At 42.6% G+C, this 15,907-nt stretch overlaps 1 protein-coding gene across 2 annotated transcripts; it reads right to left on the reverse strand.

Moving 5' to 3' along the window:
• Positions 1 to 7,747: 7,747 nt before the first annotated feature.
• Positions 7,748 to 15,094, reverse strand: usp1 (ubiquitin specific peptidase 1). 2 transcript variants are annotated; one of them, XM_080506052.1, is made up of 9 exons: positions 15,047 to 15,094; positions 14,352 to 14,612; positions 13,120 to 13,261; positions 11,719 to 11,820; positions 11,300 to 11,469; positions 10,294 to 10,994; positions 9,715 to 9,873; positions 9,265 to 9,466; positions 7,748 to 8,902 (listed from the first exon to the last, which is right to left on the reverse strand). In XM_080506052.1, the coding sequence occupies exons 2-9, from the start codon at positions 14,519 to 14,521 to the stop codon at positions 8,164 to 8,166; spliced, it is 2,385 nt and encodes a 794-aa protein (XP_080362178.1). In that variant the 5' UTR covers positions 14,522 to 14,612; positions 15,047 to 15,094; the 3' UTR covers positions 7,748 to 8,163. The 2 variants fall into 2 exon arrangements, with proteins under 2 accessions (XP_080362178.1, XP_080362177.1); XM_080506051.1 differs by having other exon boundaries at positions 13,120 to 13,264.
• Positions 15,095 to 15,907: the final 813 nt, after the last annotated feature.

Raw genomic sequence — 15,907 nt, forward strand, 5'->3', positions numbered from 1 at the left:
GAGAGAGAAATTTGTGACAAATACCTGCTGACAGTCTCTGAATGGTCCAACTCCTCCAGGTGGTTTTCGTCGTTTGAAGTCTTTTCGTCATTGAAGGTGATGCTGGCGAAAAGCGGTTGAATATATTCATCTTCCTCTGAGCTGCAATCGTCACACTCCACCACGTGTTGGCTGCAAGAGTTCACATCGGAAGATAAACAATCATTACACTGAACAGCTTGCAAAAGCACACTTATGCTAAATATCTGTAACACTTAGCATCTATTGTATTGATCTGTTTGTTTAAAAAGACTCGAAATCATCAGAGACGACGAGAGGACAAATACCTGTTGACAGACTCTGCGAGGTCCAACTCCTCCAGGTGCTTTTCTTCAGGTGAATCCTTCACTTCTGAAAAGAAATCTTTTTGCACCGAGGGAAACCCATGGCTTGTTCTTTCCTTGCCATTTTCCACCTCTTCATGCAGGTCCTTCAGCTCTTTTTCCATAGCACGGATTTTCTCCTGGCGTTCATTCCGATTTTTGAAGAACATCGCTGTAACTCCCATCACCTCTTCCGCGAGGGACTGTCTGTTAATTGTGGGAGCGCCACAAATGTACTGTAAAACACAAGCAAAGACCATCATTAGACCTGCTCAATTTAATTTTTGCCTCAGTTACCTTAGAAAATGTTATTGTGGTCTTCAATCTTCCTCTCATTTCATTTACATCCAAAATTACGTGGTTCTACTAGAAATACTTGTATTTAACAACAACTTACATTCAAAATCTGGACCACTCCGTGAAGCACATTCCCCTCTCCGGTCTCCATCTCTGGAAGCTGTGCTGGTACCGTCAAGTTGCTCATCGTGTTGTCACGACAATCTGCAGCAAGTATTTGGAATAATATATTGTAAACTTTCACAGAAAATTGACTATTGGTAAGGTCACCAAATGTACTTTTTTGCATTCAACTCACAGTTTTGACGGAAATAGAGAATGCTGTTGGCAATCAAATCCTTGAGAAGAATCTCGCAGTGGATGAAGTCTCGCAGTGGATGAAGTCTCTCAGAGAATCGCTGTCGCGTGTGTCACAATCGCTGGAGGGTGAAGAACTGGAAATGGAACTGGAACCTGGAGAGAAACTAGTGACTGCCAACGCTGAACGAAGCTGATCCGGACTGAAAGGAAAAGGCCAAATGCTGTCTGTCTATATGCTGTCTGTCCTTTGATGTGTCATAAATGGATCTTTAAAACACTGGAGAAGATCAAAAGGATAAAAGGTCCTTTGATATCCTCCATGAGGCTCCTCCCCCTAGAGGCCCCGCCCCTCGAGGGCACATCAAAGGACACATCAAAGGACAGACAGCATATAGACAGACAGCATTTGGCCTTTTCCTTTCAGTCCGGATCAGCTTCGTTCAGCGTTGGCAGTCACTAGTTTCTCTCCAGGTTCCAGTTCCATTTCCAGTTCTTCACCCTCCAGCGATTGTGACACACGCGACAGCGATTCTCTGAGAGACTTCATCCACTGCGAGACTTCATCCACTGGGAGATTCTTCTCAAGGATTTGATTGCCAACAACATTCTCTATTTCCGTCAAAACTGTGAGTTGAATGCAAAAAAGTACATTTGGTGACCTTACCAATAGTCAATTTTCTGTGAAAATTTACAATATATTATTCCAAATACTTGCTGCAGATTGTCGTGACAACACGATGAGCAACTTGACGGTACCAGCACAGCTTCCAGAGATGGAGACCGGAGAGGGGAATGTGCTTCACGGAGTGGTCCAGATTTTGAATGTAAGTTGTTGTTAAATACAAGTATTTCTAGTAGAACCACATAATTTTTGGATGTAAATGAAATGAGAGGAAGATTGAAGACCACAATAACGTTTTCTAAGGTAACTGAGGCAAAAATTAAATTGAGCAGGTCTAATGATGGTCTTTGCTTGTGTTTTACAGTACATTTGTGGCGCTCCCACAATTAACAGACAGTCCCTCGCGGAAGAGGTGATGGGAGTTACAGCGATGTTCTTCAAAAATCGTAATGAACGCCAGGAGAAAATCCGTGCTATGGAAAAAGAGCTGAAGGACCTGCATGAAGAGGTGGAAAATGGCAAGGAAAGAACAAGCCATGGGTTTCCCTCGGTGCAAAAAGATTTCTTTTCAGAAGTGAAGGATTCACCTGAAGAAAAGGACCTGGAGGAGTTGGACCTCGCAGAGTCTGTCAACAGGTATTTGTCCTCTCGTCGTCTCTTATGATTTTGAGTCTTTTTAAACAAACAGATCAATACAATAGATGCTAAGTGTTACAGATATTTAGCATAAGTGTGCTTTTGCAAGCTGTTCAGTGTAATGATTGTTTATCTTCCGATGTGAACTCTTGCAGCAAACACGTGGTGGAGTGTGACGATTGCAGCTCAGAGGAAGTTGAATATATTCAACCGCTTTTCGCCAGCATCACCTTCAATGACGAAAAGACTTCGAACGACGAAAACCACCTGGAGGAGTTGGACCATTCAGAGACTGTCAGCAGGTATTTGTCACAAATTTCTCTCTCTGATGATTTTGTGTCTTTTAAACAAACAAACAAACAAACCAATGACATAAATGTTCAGTGTTATAAATATTCAACATCATTGTGGTTTTGCAAGCTGTGTAATGATTGTTTATGTTCCAATGTGAACTCTTGCAGCCAACACGTGGTGGAGTGTGATGACTGCAGCTCTGATGAAGAGGAATATATTCAGCCTCTTTTCGCCAGCATCACCTTCAGTGACGAAAAGAGTTTCAACAATGAAAACCACTTGGAGGAGTTGGACCATTCAGAGACTGTCAACAGGTATTTTTCAAAACTTTCTCTCTCTATTGATTTTGAGTCTTTTAAACAAACAAACAAACAAACAGACAAACCAATGAAATAGCTGCTCAATGTTAAACATATTTAACATAATTGTACTTTTGCAAGCTGTTGAGTGTAATGATTGTTTATCTTCCATTGTGAACTCCTGCAGCCAACACGTGGTGGAGTGTGATGATTGCAGCTCTGAGGAAGAGGAATATATTCAACCACTTTTTTCCAGCATCACCTTCACTGAAGAAAAGTCTTCAAATGACGAAAAGCACCTGGAGGAGTTGGACCTTGCAGAGTCTGTCAACAGGTATTTGTCAAAACTTCCTTTCTCTGATGATTTGGTCTTTTAAAACAAACAGACCAATACAATAGCTGCTAAGTGTTACAAATATTCAACATCATTGTGCTTTTGCAAACTGTTGAGTGTAATGACCTGTAATGTTTATCTATCTGATGATTGCAGCTCTGAGGAAGAAGAATATATTGAGCCACTTCTTGCCAGCATCACCAGGTCCAACAGCAACCATGTGGTGGAGTGCGACAATTGCAGCTCTTACGAATATGAGTATGTTCAGCCTCTTTTCTCCAGCATCACCTTCAGTGAAGAAAAGACTTCAACCAATGGAAAGCACCTGGAGGAGTTGGACCATGCAGACACTGTCAACAGGTATTTTGTCCAAACTTTATCTCTGATGATTTTGAGTCTTTTTAAACACACCACCAAATGAAATAACTGCTCAATGTTGCACGTATTTAACATAATTGTGCTTTTGCAAGCTGTGTAGCGATTGTTTATCTTCCACTGTGAACTCTTGCAGCAACCATGTGGTGGAGTGTGATGACTGCAGCTCTGAGGAAGAGGAATATATTCAGCCTCTTTTCGCCAGCATCACCTTCACTGAGGAAAAAACTTCAAACGACGAAAAGCCCCTGGAGGAGTTGGCCATTGCAGAGACTGTCAACAGGTATTTGTCACAACTTCCTTTTTCTGATTATTTGGTCTTTTAAAACAGACCCAATGATGAGTTGGATGCTAAGTGTTACACATATTTAACATCATTGTGCTTTTGCAAGCTGTTGAGTGCAATGACCTGTAATGTTTGTCTATCTGATGATTGCAGCTCTGAGGAAGAAGAATCTATTGAGCCACTTCTTGCCAGCATCACCAGGTCCAACAGCAACCATGTGGTGGAGTGTGACAATTGCAGCTCTTACGAATATGAGTATGTTCAGCCTCTTTTCTCCAGCATCACCTTCAGTGAAGAAAAGATTTCAACCAATGAAAACCACCTGGAGGAGTTGGACCATGCAAACACTGTCAACAGGTATTTTGTCCAAACTTTATCTCTGATGATTTTGAGTCTTTTTAAACAAACAGACCAATACAATAGCTGCTAAGTGTTACAAATATTCAACATCATTGTGGTTTTGCAAGCTGTTCAGTGTAATGATTGTTAATATTCCACTGTGAAATCTTACAGCAAACCCATGGAGGAGTGCGACAGTTGCAGTTCGTATGAATATGACTATATTGAGCCACTATTTGCCAGCATCACCTGGCCCGGATGCAAATATTGGTCCAAATACAGTCCGTCTGACATGAACAAGCAGGACCAGGCCCCGGCACAACAAGTCTCACAACAACCTTCAGCCTCTGTCAACAGGTATTTGTCCAAACTCTACCGCTCTGAGGAGTTTTAGTATTTTAAGAAAAAAGACTAACTGAACTGAAACTAACAATTTTCCTTCTTGCTTATTAAAGCTCACCACAACCTAATAAAGAGGAGACAAAGGTCAAGACTCCTGACTGCTCCTCCAACCCGACGGAAAAGAACCAGTCCAACAATAATCCAAGTAAGCACCTCAATGACAAGACAAGCTGTTATTCATCATTGAAAAATGACTGGATCGGTTGGATGGGCTTTATTTTATATCTAGTTAATTAGAGAGCTGCAATAACCTTGGTTGATAGGCTGTTTAACCAGCATTGTTTAACACAAAACACATTTTGTTTTTCAGATTTGGGACAAGGAAAGAAGTTTGTGACCAGAAGACAAGAGAAGAAAGCAAAACAACAGAAGAAGAGAAGAGCTTCGCAATGGTGAACCAGAGACGCCATTTTCTGGGAGCCTGTTGTTTGTTTTCTGTGAATTAAACATGTAAATAAAACCCAATTCTGTTTGACATCATGGGAATGTCTCATTTGTAATTTGATGCCTTTGGGAGATATTTTCAGCTTCCCTCTGCTTCATTATTCACATTTATACACATTTTGAATGGGGGGGGGGGGGTGTTGTGTGTGTTTCAAATGTGATGTGACTCTTGCTGTGGTATGGCTGTTAAACACAGCAAGAGTCGCATCACATTTGAAACACACACAACAGATATAATCCAGTGTAGCTGCTGATAAACAACCTCCAGTGTAAAAAAAAAACAAACTTTTTTCTTAGTTCATAAGTCAGTGTATTTTCAGAGTTCTGGGTGTGTTTCTCTAGGACAGTGTTTTTCAACCTTTTTTGAGCCAAGGCACACTTTTGTCTTTGGAAATATCTCGAGGCACACCATCACCCGAAAATTTTAAAATGTGAAACTCTGTAGCCTCTATTAACAATATAAAGTCATTCTCATCAAAGTTTTATCAACAGGAATCAAATAAATACAGAAAAAAAGTATTTCCCAATTTCTTTTTTCAATTTTTCCTCACTCAGTGTGAAACCTGGACCTGATGGATGAACACAGAGCTGAGATCCTGGCAGGAATAGAAGACAGACAAACACCAACATGTCTATTTCGGAGTTCAAATCCTCCCTTTTCAAAAACGTCTCCATCACTGTCACTGACACAGTACTTTGATACAAGATGGGAGCAGCCACAGGTGGTGGTGATAAACGAGACTGACGTCAGTTAAAGCCCCATTTCCACCGCATTAAAAGTTTCGATTTCACCGGCAAAGTTCTGTGCTGCCATCTATTGGCGAAGAGTATTGTAGCGATCACGGAGTTGGTCGCTGCAGGGCATGATGGGAGTTCAGGTTATGTGTTGCCGGAGGTTATTGAGGGTTATTGTTGCGGTTGTTGTGTGTGTTGATTTGTGCTTGTGTTGTGTTTTTGTTCCTCGGTTCAGATAGTTAATTATTTCGTCTAGTTTGGTTTGGTTTGTTGGATGTTGGTGTGCAACCATGAGTGAGATATATGTTTAGTGGAGTGTCATCCTGTTATGAAGTTCCGGTTGTGTGTGTTCATGTCAAAATGAAAGTCTCTGGTGATCACCTGGCAGAAAATAATCTCGACTCAGCACCATTCTTCCGCGGCGCTCGCCACAGTATTCATACATGGTTACTCTGCACACTGCTCTCACAGCTGACAGCGGCTGTAAGATTGTAAGGTACAGCCACTCCTCCACAACACGCCGTCGTCTGGACGGACTTGTTCAAATGGAGCCACACACAAGGACGACGTGACTCAGAGGACACTGAACAACCAACAGTTCAGTATACTGGACATGGAAAACAATATTTTCTATTGTCAGTGACAACTGCCACTACTACACTGATGAACAATACGATCAGAACAGACGACAAACTATAGTCCATTTCAGTAGAAGCAGGTATGCAAACATAATAAAATATATCAACAGAAAAAACAAGAGTGAATGTCGATACATCTTCAAGCAGAGTCAGTATTTTGTTTGGCAACAAAGGTGAAACTTTATTGTTCATAGTGTGAAACTCCAAATGAACTGCAAGAAACTGTTTTCAGGAGTATGGCAGGTAAAGTATCAAGTACACACCTTGAAAAGTGATTAAATATTAGGTTTTTCAATACCGAAGCCTTCTTTTATAACAGGTCATTAAAAAAATAGAAAAAAAATCACATTAAAACAGTAACTGTTGGACTGGACTAATCATGAGACCTTCTCACTCCTGATGGCCAAATGAAGCTTCATGAACCACTTTATTTTCTGACTCACCCAGGTGGCGCTCTTGGTTTGAAGCTAGAGTGTGAAAGACTGGCAATGAAATGTGCTTTCAAACATTTGTTGAACAGCGCCATGTAGCGCTTTCAGGAAATAAGAGACTGGTTCATGGAGCTTAATTTGGTCATCACTACTTACATGAACTCAGATTGTCTCACAAAGAAAATATCCAGTATAAACTATGATTTTAAACCAATTATTCACTTGTCAAATGTTGAGTAAAAACCAGTTCAGTCCAGTTCAAACCATTTACCCTGTTGTAGGGGGCGTGGCTTCAACTGAGAAGGGCGTGGGTGAAGGTAATGATCAGGACCTTCCCTAATTAAGTTGCCAATCGGGAAGTGAGTACTTTGAAAGATATAACTCGATTCTTTCTATACACTGTATTCACCTGGAAGCTGTAAATAGTTATGCTGAGGACACAGATCACCATTACAGACTGGTTTGGACTATTCTTTGCGGTTAACCATAAATAAAAACTGTAAAATAGTCCCCAAACCAGGATTTGAGAAAAATAATCTCAAAACAACAAATCTACAACTGAAAATTATTTGAATTTAAAAAATATATTTAAGAGTGAAAAATTTAAAGAAATGATTCTATCAAAAGAATTCTGGAGCTGAATCAAAATTCTAATTCATTTGGGGGAAAAAAAACATCAAATTTATTTTTCAAATGAACATCTTGGCCTGGATTTTTAGCTCCATGTGGATGTAGACACCAATGAGACCTTAAATCTTGTGTACAATTTCCAACAAAATACAAATGAGGCAGTTTTTCATGATGAAAAATACAAAGTGTATTTCAAAATGTACAAAACTGAATGAATTTCCAAATAAACACACTGTGCCAAATGAATATTTAGTGTGTGCGTCGTACTTCACCAGGAAAGGCCACATTGATGTCATGGTGATCTGGAGACGTCTGAACTGAACTCGTGTTTTTAGGTTTTATTAGCAGAGGAAAATCTTCCGCGAGGCCGAGAGAGAAAATACAAACGACACAAGCATTAATGGGCATTTTGATACAAAAATAAATTTGGTGGAAAAGTGCATTTTTTCGTTTGATAAAAACAAGATCAATGGGAATGGAATGTGGTTTTGACACAATTGGGGGAATAACTGAAGAACCACTTTAAAGAAATGAAACACAAAAAAAAGTTTTCTCTGTACGCAGGCAACAAAACACAAAAAAACAATCAGACCTCACGTGCACGGACTAATCTCCATTAAAAAGTTTTTCAAAATCAAATTAAGGGATCAACCGCAGTACTTTTGGCAAGATTTATTGGCGCACGAAAGAAAAAAAAAAAAAAAAAAAAAAAAAAGTCATTTGCCTGCCTAAAGGTCTTTCACTGTTCCGGCTTCCTCCGGTAGAACAGAAGGTACGGCGTGGACGAGGAGCTGGTGTCTGGGGAACAGGCTCGGAGGAACTCCTCCTCCTCGAACACGCACACCTCCGAGTCGTCGAACAGCAGCCATTTCCCCTCGAACTCCCGCAGACGGTGCGCCGCCTGCTGCTCCCCCCCGCCGGGCTCCTGTTGGACCGCCGCCGCCGGGTTCTGGCCGGAGGTGCCGACAGTCTTCCTCCGTTTGGAGCCGTGCGTCGTCTCCCCGCCGTCCGTCTTCTCGCAGTGTTTGCTGCTCCCCAGCTCGTAGCTGGACACGCTCCTCTGGCCGCCCAGCAGTCCCACGTTGCCCTCGCTCAGCTTCTTGCTCCCCGATTTCCTGCCAGTCAAACTTCCACATCTCTGCTCCCTGGCGTTCACCTTGAAGGACACCTCTCCGTCGTCGTAGTCTGGCACCTTCACTTGCGCTCCCTCTCTCACGCCGCCCTCCTCCTCCTCCTCCTCTTGCTCCTCCTCCTTCCTGACCTGTGGCCAAAGCTTCACTCCCTTCAGGTCGGACACGCGGATGAAGGAGGTGTAGTGGCCGCTGCTGATGGTGACGCCGCTGTGCATGACCACGGCAAACAGCTGGTACTGCTGACGCTCAGAGGACATGGAGTTTGTGCACCACTCGTCCAGAGACAAGGTCACGGGGGTCTGCAAGGGAGTGTTCACTTTGGAGAGGCCGGCGTACGGGTCCAGCCTGAGAGCAGAACAAACAAGGAGGTAAATGGAGCAATATTTAGACAACGGTGAGTCCCCGACACGTGGCCACCGAGAGATCAGTCAGCGGAATCAAACATTAACTTCAATCCATCCAACATACTTTATATATCGTCTCGTTCAAATACCTGTTTGCTACCGTTACATGTATCGGGTCATAAAATAGTCCAATTAACATGATGTTGGGATTTCAAAATAGGATTTCTCTGTGATACTGTTAAAGCACCAGCTCTTATTTTCTCGACTCTATAAACGAGACTTGACGAGTGCCCGGCGGACACTACACATAATTTATCGTGGTGCATTCAAGTGCAGCAGTTCTGAGGTTGAAGACAAACTTACTCGAGGCTGCTGGCGGAAAAGCGCTTCAGGTGAATCGTGATGACTTCGGGGGTTTTGTCAAACAGCAGACTTCTCTCGGCCTCGGTGTAATGACAGCAGGTCTCACAGAAGTATTTGTCCTCACCGACGATGCGCTCCACGGAAGCAAACTGACCAATGGCCCATTTCAGAGTCTTCAGCTCTGGTTTAGGGTCCGGAGAGACTGAGGAGACAAGGAATAGCAAGCACTTAATGGAAACGCGTGTATACAAGCTATATGTTCGTATAAACATTTCTCCATTATTGCAAGTCTGAACATTTACCCATCTGTAACAGACAGGACTGTCTCGTCACATAAATATATGAATTATGTCCCATTTGCACTGAATGTTTTCCTTGACAAAACATGTCTCCCCCTCATGCAGCACCATCCGTCCTCAGTGAGAGATCAGTGGTTGTGGCAGGCCTCACCCTCGGGAAGGTTTCCTGCGCTGCTGGGTTGCTCGTCCAGCACTGGGACGCTGATGTCCTGGAAGTCCTCCTGCCGCTCTGTGAAGCTCTCACACTCCAGACATCGAGTCCTGAGGACCAGGCGGCCCTGGAAGAGGCGCTCCATGAGGCCCAGATCACCTGAACCACACAAGGATGGAGGGAACGTCACCAAACTGGTTTGAATTGCATTTCTTCATGTCAACGACTTCAGCTCAGACTAAAGTTAAACATGGGGCTCCCACAGGGTTCTGTGTTAGGACACATTTTATTTTTCACATTAAACATGCTTCCTGTTGGGGATGTACTTTGGAAACATGCCAGTAATTGGCACCTTGTCTTAAAGACGCAAAAGCCTGGATGAGCTGTAATTCCCTGCTTCTGTACTCGGATGAAACAGGGTTGGGTTTTACTCCTTCGGGTGGTTGTGTTGGAGTTGGAATTTCACTGGCTGAGTGACTGCTGTGCTATAAACTAAAGTCTGGAAGATGTTAAACTGTGGCTTCGTCACCTCTGTCCAGGCTCTTCTAAAACAAAGTATGACCACCTTCAGGTTCCTACCTTCGGGTTTCGTGGCTTTCTCGTCTTGCGCCTTGTTGTGAAGCGTCTGCACCTCAGCGGTCTCTTTGCTTTGTTTATCTTCTGCTCCTTCATCTTGCTCCGCTTTGTTCTGGTTCTTCCCAGACGTGGAGCTCAGTTTCCCTACGCTGCAGAACTTTGAGAAAATACTCTGCTGCTTCCCGGACGGCTTGATCCAGCTGAGTGCTGCTTTCGTTTTCCATTTCCCACCCGGCTTCTGAGACGCTTTGTCTCCTTTGTCTTCCTCGCCACTCCCTCTATCAGTCTTCTTCTTCCCATCTTGCTTTGCATCAGTTGCCTGGCTGCTGTCTGGCATGACGTCACTGGAGGACTTCCTTTTAGAGCGGGTGACGGGTGCATCTCGAACAAAGTTGTCCTTGGCCTGATCAGATTTCTTGGGTTTGACAGACTTCGGCTTCTTCTTGGCATTTCCCTCCTCGGTGTCACTCTTTCTCTTGCCGCCAAGTTGCCGGTCGTCTTCCGACGGAGGCTTGGATTCACTCGAAGAGCCACGAGACTCGCAGTCGTCGGTGTTCTCCGTCTTGGTTGCCATTGCTTTGTCATCCTCCAGTTCCTGCTCCTTCCTGATGGTGTCACAGGCCTCCTGAACGTATCCCAAGATGCACTGCAGAACTTCCTGTGCATCGTGCTGGAAAAAGCCTTCGTACATGGGATTCAGCTGCCTGCAACACAAAATAAGCTTAAATATATATTTTTTTTAAATCTGGTTTTGATCTGATTTATACATCTGCAGGTTTACTTGGCTCAGTTAAATAGCTGTAATGTAACAAGTAAAATTGCAATTAACTACAAACTATCATCACAATATTTATTTATATATCCTGTTACAACAGGCCACTGCAACATATCCAACCTTCGCATACCCCCCCCCCCCAAAAAAACCCCAGCGAGGACATGTTGACGCTACTTGGTGATACTGCGACACGGACCAGGTTAAAAATAAATAAACAAAGCTAAACCTAATTACCGCAGTGTGTGTAGGATCTTGCGAGGCGTTGCAGCCAGCTCTGCTTTGCCCAGACTGTTGGGGTTGAGCAGGAAACTGGACTGCAGCTGCTCCACTGAGGTGATGAGACTGTTGAAGCTGCCGAGGAGCTCCATGTGGGGGGGCAGCGCCTCGGAAGCACCATCCGACTGCTGAGGGACAAGAAGAGAAAAAAGATTCCTATTCAAGACGTTTACACCTGGACTATCAACGTGGTTTAGGAGGGTTGGAAACACTAATAGAAATATACATCCATCCATCTTCTATACAGCTTTATCGTGTACAAACTACATCCTGGCCAAGTCCCCAACCCACCACGGGGCAATACAAATTGTATTTGTTTAACTCTAAAAAAGACCTTTTTCGAGAAGTAAATTTGAGTAGATTTGCTTTGTACCAACCTCTTCACTTCTCTCAATTTCTTCCTTTGGTTTGTCTTTTCTTCTTGACAAGTCGTACATCTTCTTCATCCCTTCTATGAACCCGGGGCAGTAATACAGAACCTGCAGGAGATGATGACAACCAAACAATTAGGTTCAAACCAGCATTTTTTTTTTTTTTTTTTTTTACAAAGGGATTCACCTGCATGGAAAACTCAAAACATTCTCCTCAACTTCCTCATGAGGATGGAAATATTGTTGACCGCTTGAAAAATAAACAAATGAAACAATGGTCGGGTGCCCAAGAACAGTAGGCAATTTACTTTTGAGGAGGTTAACGATCACAAGTATATTTAAATCAGATTTAATCCCTCATACAAAACAGAAAAAAACAGAAAGGAGCAGCTGAAGTGAATAAACCAACAGAAATAACTCAAACACTTTTCACATAAGCGACTTATAAACATTTGCGAACGAATGCTGTTCAGGACACATCTTGGCAAAGTGAAACGTAAGGCAACTGAACAGTTTCATAAACTAAAGCAATGCCTTTTAATCCCTTTCCTGTACATAATCTGTGCAATGTCACGCAGCTCACAACATTCCCAGTAACTCAACACTGAAGGTTTGCTGCTTGCAAACGGCTCATCGACGATACAACCTATGGCCTGAAGGAAGGGATCCATGTTCTTACTTCGACGGGGGATTGTCTTTCTTTTGACAAACTAGAGGTGAAACGTGAACCTGCAATGTCAGAATGTGAACAGGTGTTCTAAAGGAGACCGTCACATGTTGTGATGGCCGTTTCTTTACATATGAACACTTCCAATACAGAGGATCCACTGAGAGAGGATCCCATTTAGATCATCTGTCATTCAACACTTGAGTTTTACCTCCAGTGGAGCTTTTCTAACTGAAAAATGACACAAAAAAAAAATAAAAAAATCTAACGATCTTAAGAAGTAATTTGAGCAACAGAATATTTTCTAGCTGTGTGTTTAATGCCACACATGTCGCTATACATCTTTTCCCTCCAATGTATTACAGATTACATCCCTTAACTGGACAAACACTTCAAGTTTTCTGAGATCAATAATCATAAAAGTAGAGCGAAACTGACTGAATGACATACCCTTCAGAGGATTCATAAGTTAATTCAGATCTCACAAGTCATTTTCAAAATATTCAGGGACATTTAAATGCCAATTGTATGGTTAAAGTCTGTGATTCTGTCTTTGCCACATCACACCCCAAAACAGACAAACCAAGTACAGACATACTTGGGAAATTATGAACATTGGTCAACAGTTCAATTCCCATTTTAATGTGAACTTTTTAAAAGCAAAACAAAACATTGAAACAAATAAGAGCGGTCTCAGACTTTCTGTATGTACATGTTCTCTGTCTCCGGTAACAACCCACCTGCAGGATGCTGTTGAGATAGCAGGTGTTGCCCAGGTTGCTGAGGCCCACAAAGGGCACCAGGGTCTCCCTCTTCTCACATGGCAGGAGCAGGCCAGGTGAAGACGGACACACAGCGGGGCCAGGGACCTCTTGATCACAGCTGCTGCACAGACCAGGAGAAAACAAGGAGACAAACTCGTCAGCTGTTACTATGTTTATTACATAAACCGAAGCTCTGAGCATGAGATGAAAGAAATGCTACAAACTAAACACACAAAAAAAATCTATAAACACTATGATCTCTTTCTTAGAGCGACCATGTCTGAATACCAGATTATCAGCACTTTATTGATCCCATATAGGGATCGCCTTGCGCCGTTTTCACATTGAAGTCAATGAAAATTTTAATGTTGTTTTGCAACTAAAAAAAATAAGACTGCATTTCAATGTGAGACTTAATGCATCTCTAATTTGCAAATGTCATGGTTCAACTGACAGACATTTGACATTCTGACACTCAAAAGTAGAATCAATACATGACACACACACACACACACACACACACACACACACACACACACACACACACACACACACACACACACACACACACACACACACACACACACACACACACACACACACACACTCTTTACATAACATCAGGTGAAGTAGTTTTCTTGTTTCCCATTGAATATTGGAAAAACTTTAACCATCAGAGAAAGCAGAGTATTTAAAGTGCCCCACAGATATCAATTCATAATATCTAAAATATATCTGCATTGGCAAATGGATGAAAAGTATTAATATAGCATAGACAGATTTTTTTTACTACATTGCACGCTTCGTTTGATATGAATTTAACAGACTCTGAACATTTGAAACTTTGCAAGGTTAACGCAAAATAATGGCATAATGCTACACATCTCTTTTAAATGATTTTTCCATCCAATATTTCTGAGCAAACAGGCTGTACAAGGCTAAAATAAACGCTCATATGGTATATACACATACATTATTATTATTAGCTGCCTGATCCTTATCATTTAGACAAACTTTATTTAGACACTTATGTGTCTCCAGACGTGACACAACCCTGCAGACGTGTTCTGACCCACTTAATGGGGCATCTGCATGTAAAACACTTCAACGTGAAGGCTTTGCAGTGTCTGCATTTAACAACAGAGTGAATCAGGTGATCGGAGACTTGAAGGTAAATGCAGCAGGAACCCATAATAACAATATCCCACCTGGCCTCCGGCTCCTGTGGCTCACTGCTCTGGGACTCCTCTATCTGAGGTTCAGAGAAATCCAAAGCTCGTTTGGTTTCCTTCTTGTGGAAGAACTTCAGGGAGAGTTTGCTCTTCTTCACGGGGCTCCCCAGCGCCACCACGGCGTGCTCACCCTGCAGACCAGGCATCCTTCTCGGTTCACTGCTTTCCAACCTCGCGGGCGGGTCTCCTCTCTCTCTCTCTCTCTCTCTCTTTATAAGGACGCAACAGCGCGGCTCACTGGTGAGAAATAGAAGTGGTTAAAAATCCAGCGGGCGCCATCAGAGTTAAACGAAAGTAACGACGTATTTCGCGAAGCGCAGTTAAAACGACTCCAGCTTCACGTGTGTTTATTACACACGGGCGCGTGGTCGTGGCCGAGACCCTCGAGCTGCATAATATATAACACGTTAGCCGGCTAACGCTAACTTGTCGATGCGTGTCGTTTCCCCCCCGCGTCCTGCACAGTCACCACAGAGCCGTTGGCCGCGATGTCGCTGGAAAGAGACGAAGTCCAGTGCAGTGATTCTTCTTTTAGTACTTTGCAGACCGATCTGGGTCGACACAGCGCGCCGTCGAATAAGTGGGAGGGGAAAACAAAACACTAAGTGCTCGCGCACACAACTGGACGAACTCTCCCCGTTCCGGAGATCAACCAGAGCCTCAATACTCACCTAAATAAGTCATTCTGAGGGTAAGCGGAGCGTATTTGACAGAATCCGTTGACGGTGCGGCTCTCACACTTTGACTAATTCAGAGGGATCGCAGCAACTTGGCGCTTTTTCCTACCGAGAGACCCGCTGCCCGCGATAATGCCTGTACGACGTCGAAGAAAACATCCCGGGAGAAATAGAAAAAAAAACTGTTGCTTTTCATTTTGAGCTTGTGTAACAGCTAAACTCCGAATAAGCGATGCATGCGATACACTTTCAAAATATATCTCAAAGCAGAGTTGCGTTCCAGAACACAGGCAAATATTAAGACACCTATTTTAGATATCGCTGTCATAGGCGCCATTTTTGTAGTTTCCTTTGAGCTTTTAACACACGCATTCGTCATATAAATTATATTTAAATTGAGATTTACAAGAAATGAATGTTATTTAAGATTATAAAATACAAAATTAATTATTGTATTTTAAAATGATATTTACAAAATAAATTAATGTCATTCAAACTGATAAAACAAAATTAATGCCAGGGAAAGGGAAATGCATTTTTAGAGCACCATTCAAATAAAAGGCAATTCACAGTGCTTCACAAATAAATGTAAAAATATATATCAAACCTTCACAAAGAAATAAAAGAAATTCATTAAAGCAAGCAATGAAGAATCTTAATATCCAGATTGTATATCCTGTGTCTTCCACATAACCACAGACCATACCATACCGTCCACTTTAGGACCACATAGATCCTCTAAAACAACTTCACTCTGCACTTTTGGCATTTGGTGACTGCATCAACTGAAGAATTAATCTGTCTAGCAATTTCAAGACACAATTAACACTTACGCCATAAAGCCCCAATGCCATT

This window comes from Blennius ocellaris, assembly GCF_963422515.1.
Source record: "Blennius ocellaris genome assembly, chromosome: 12".
NCBI lineage: Eukaryota > Metazoa > Chordata > Actinopteri > Blenniiformes > Blenniidae > Blennius > Blennius ocellaris.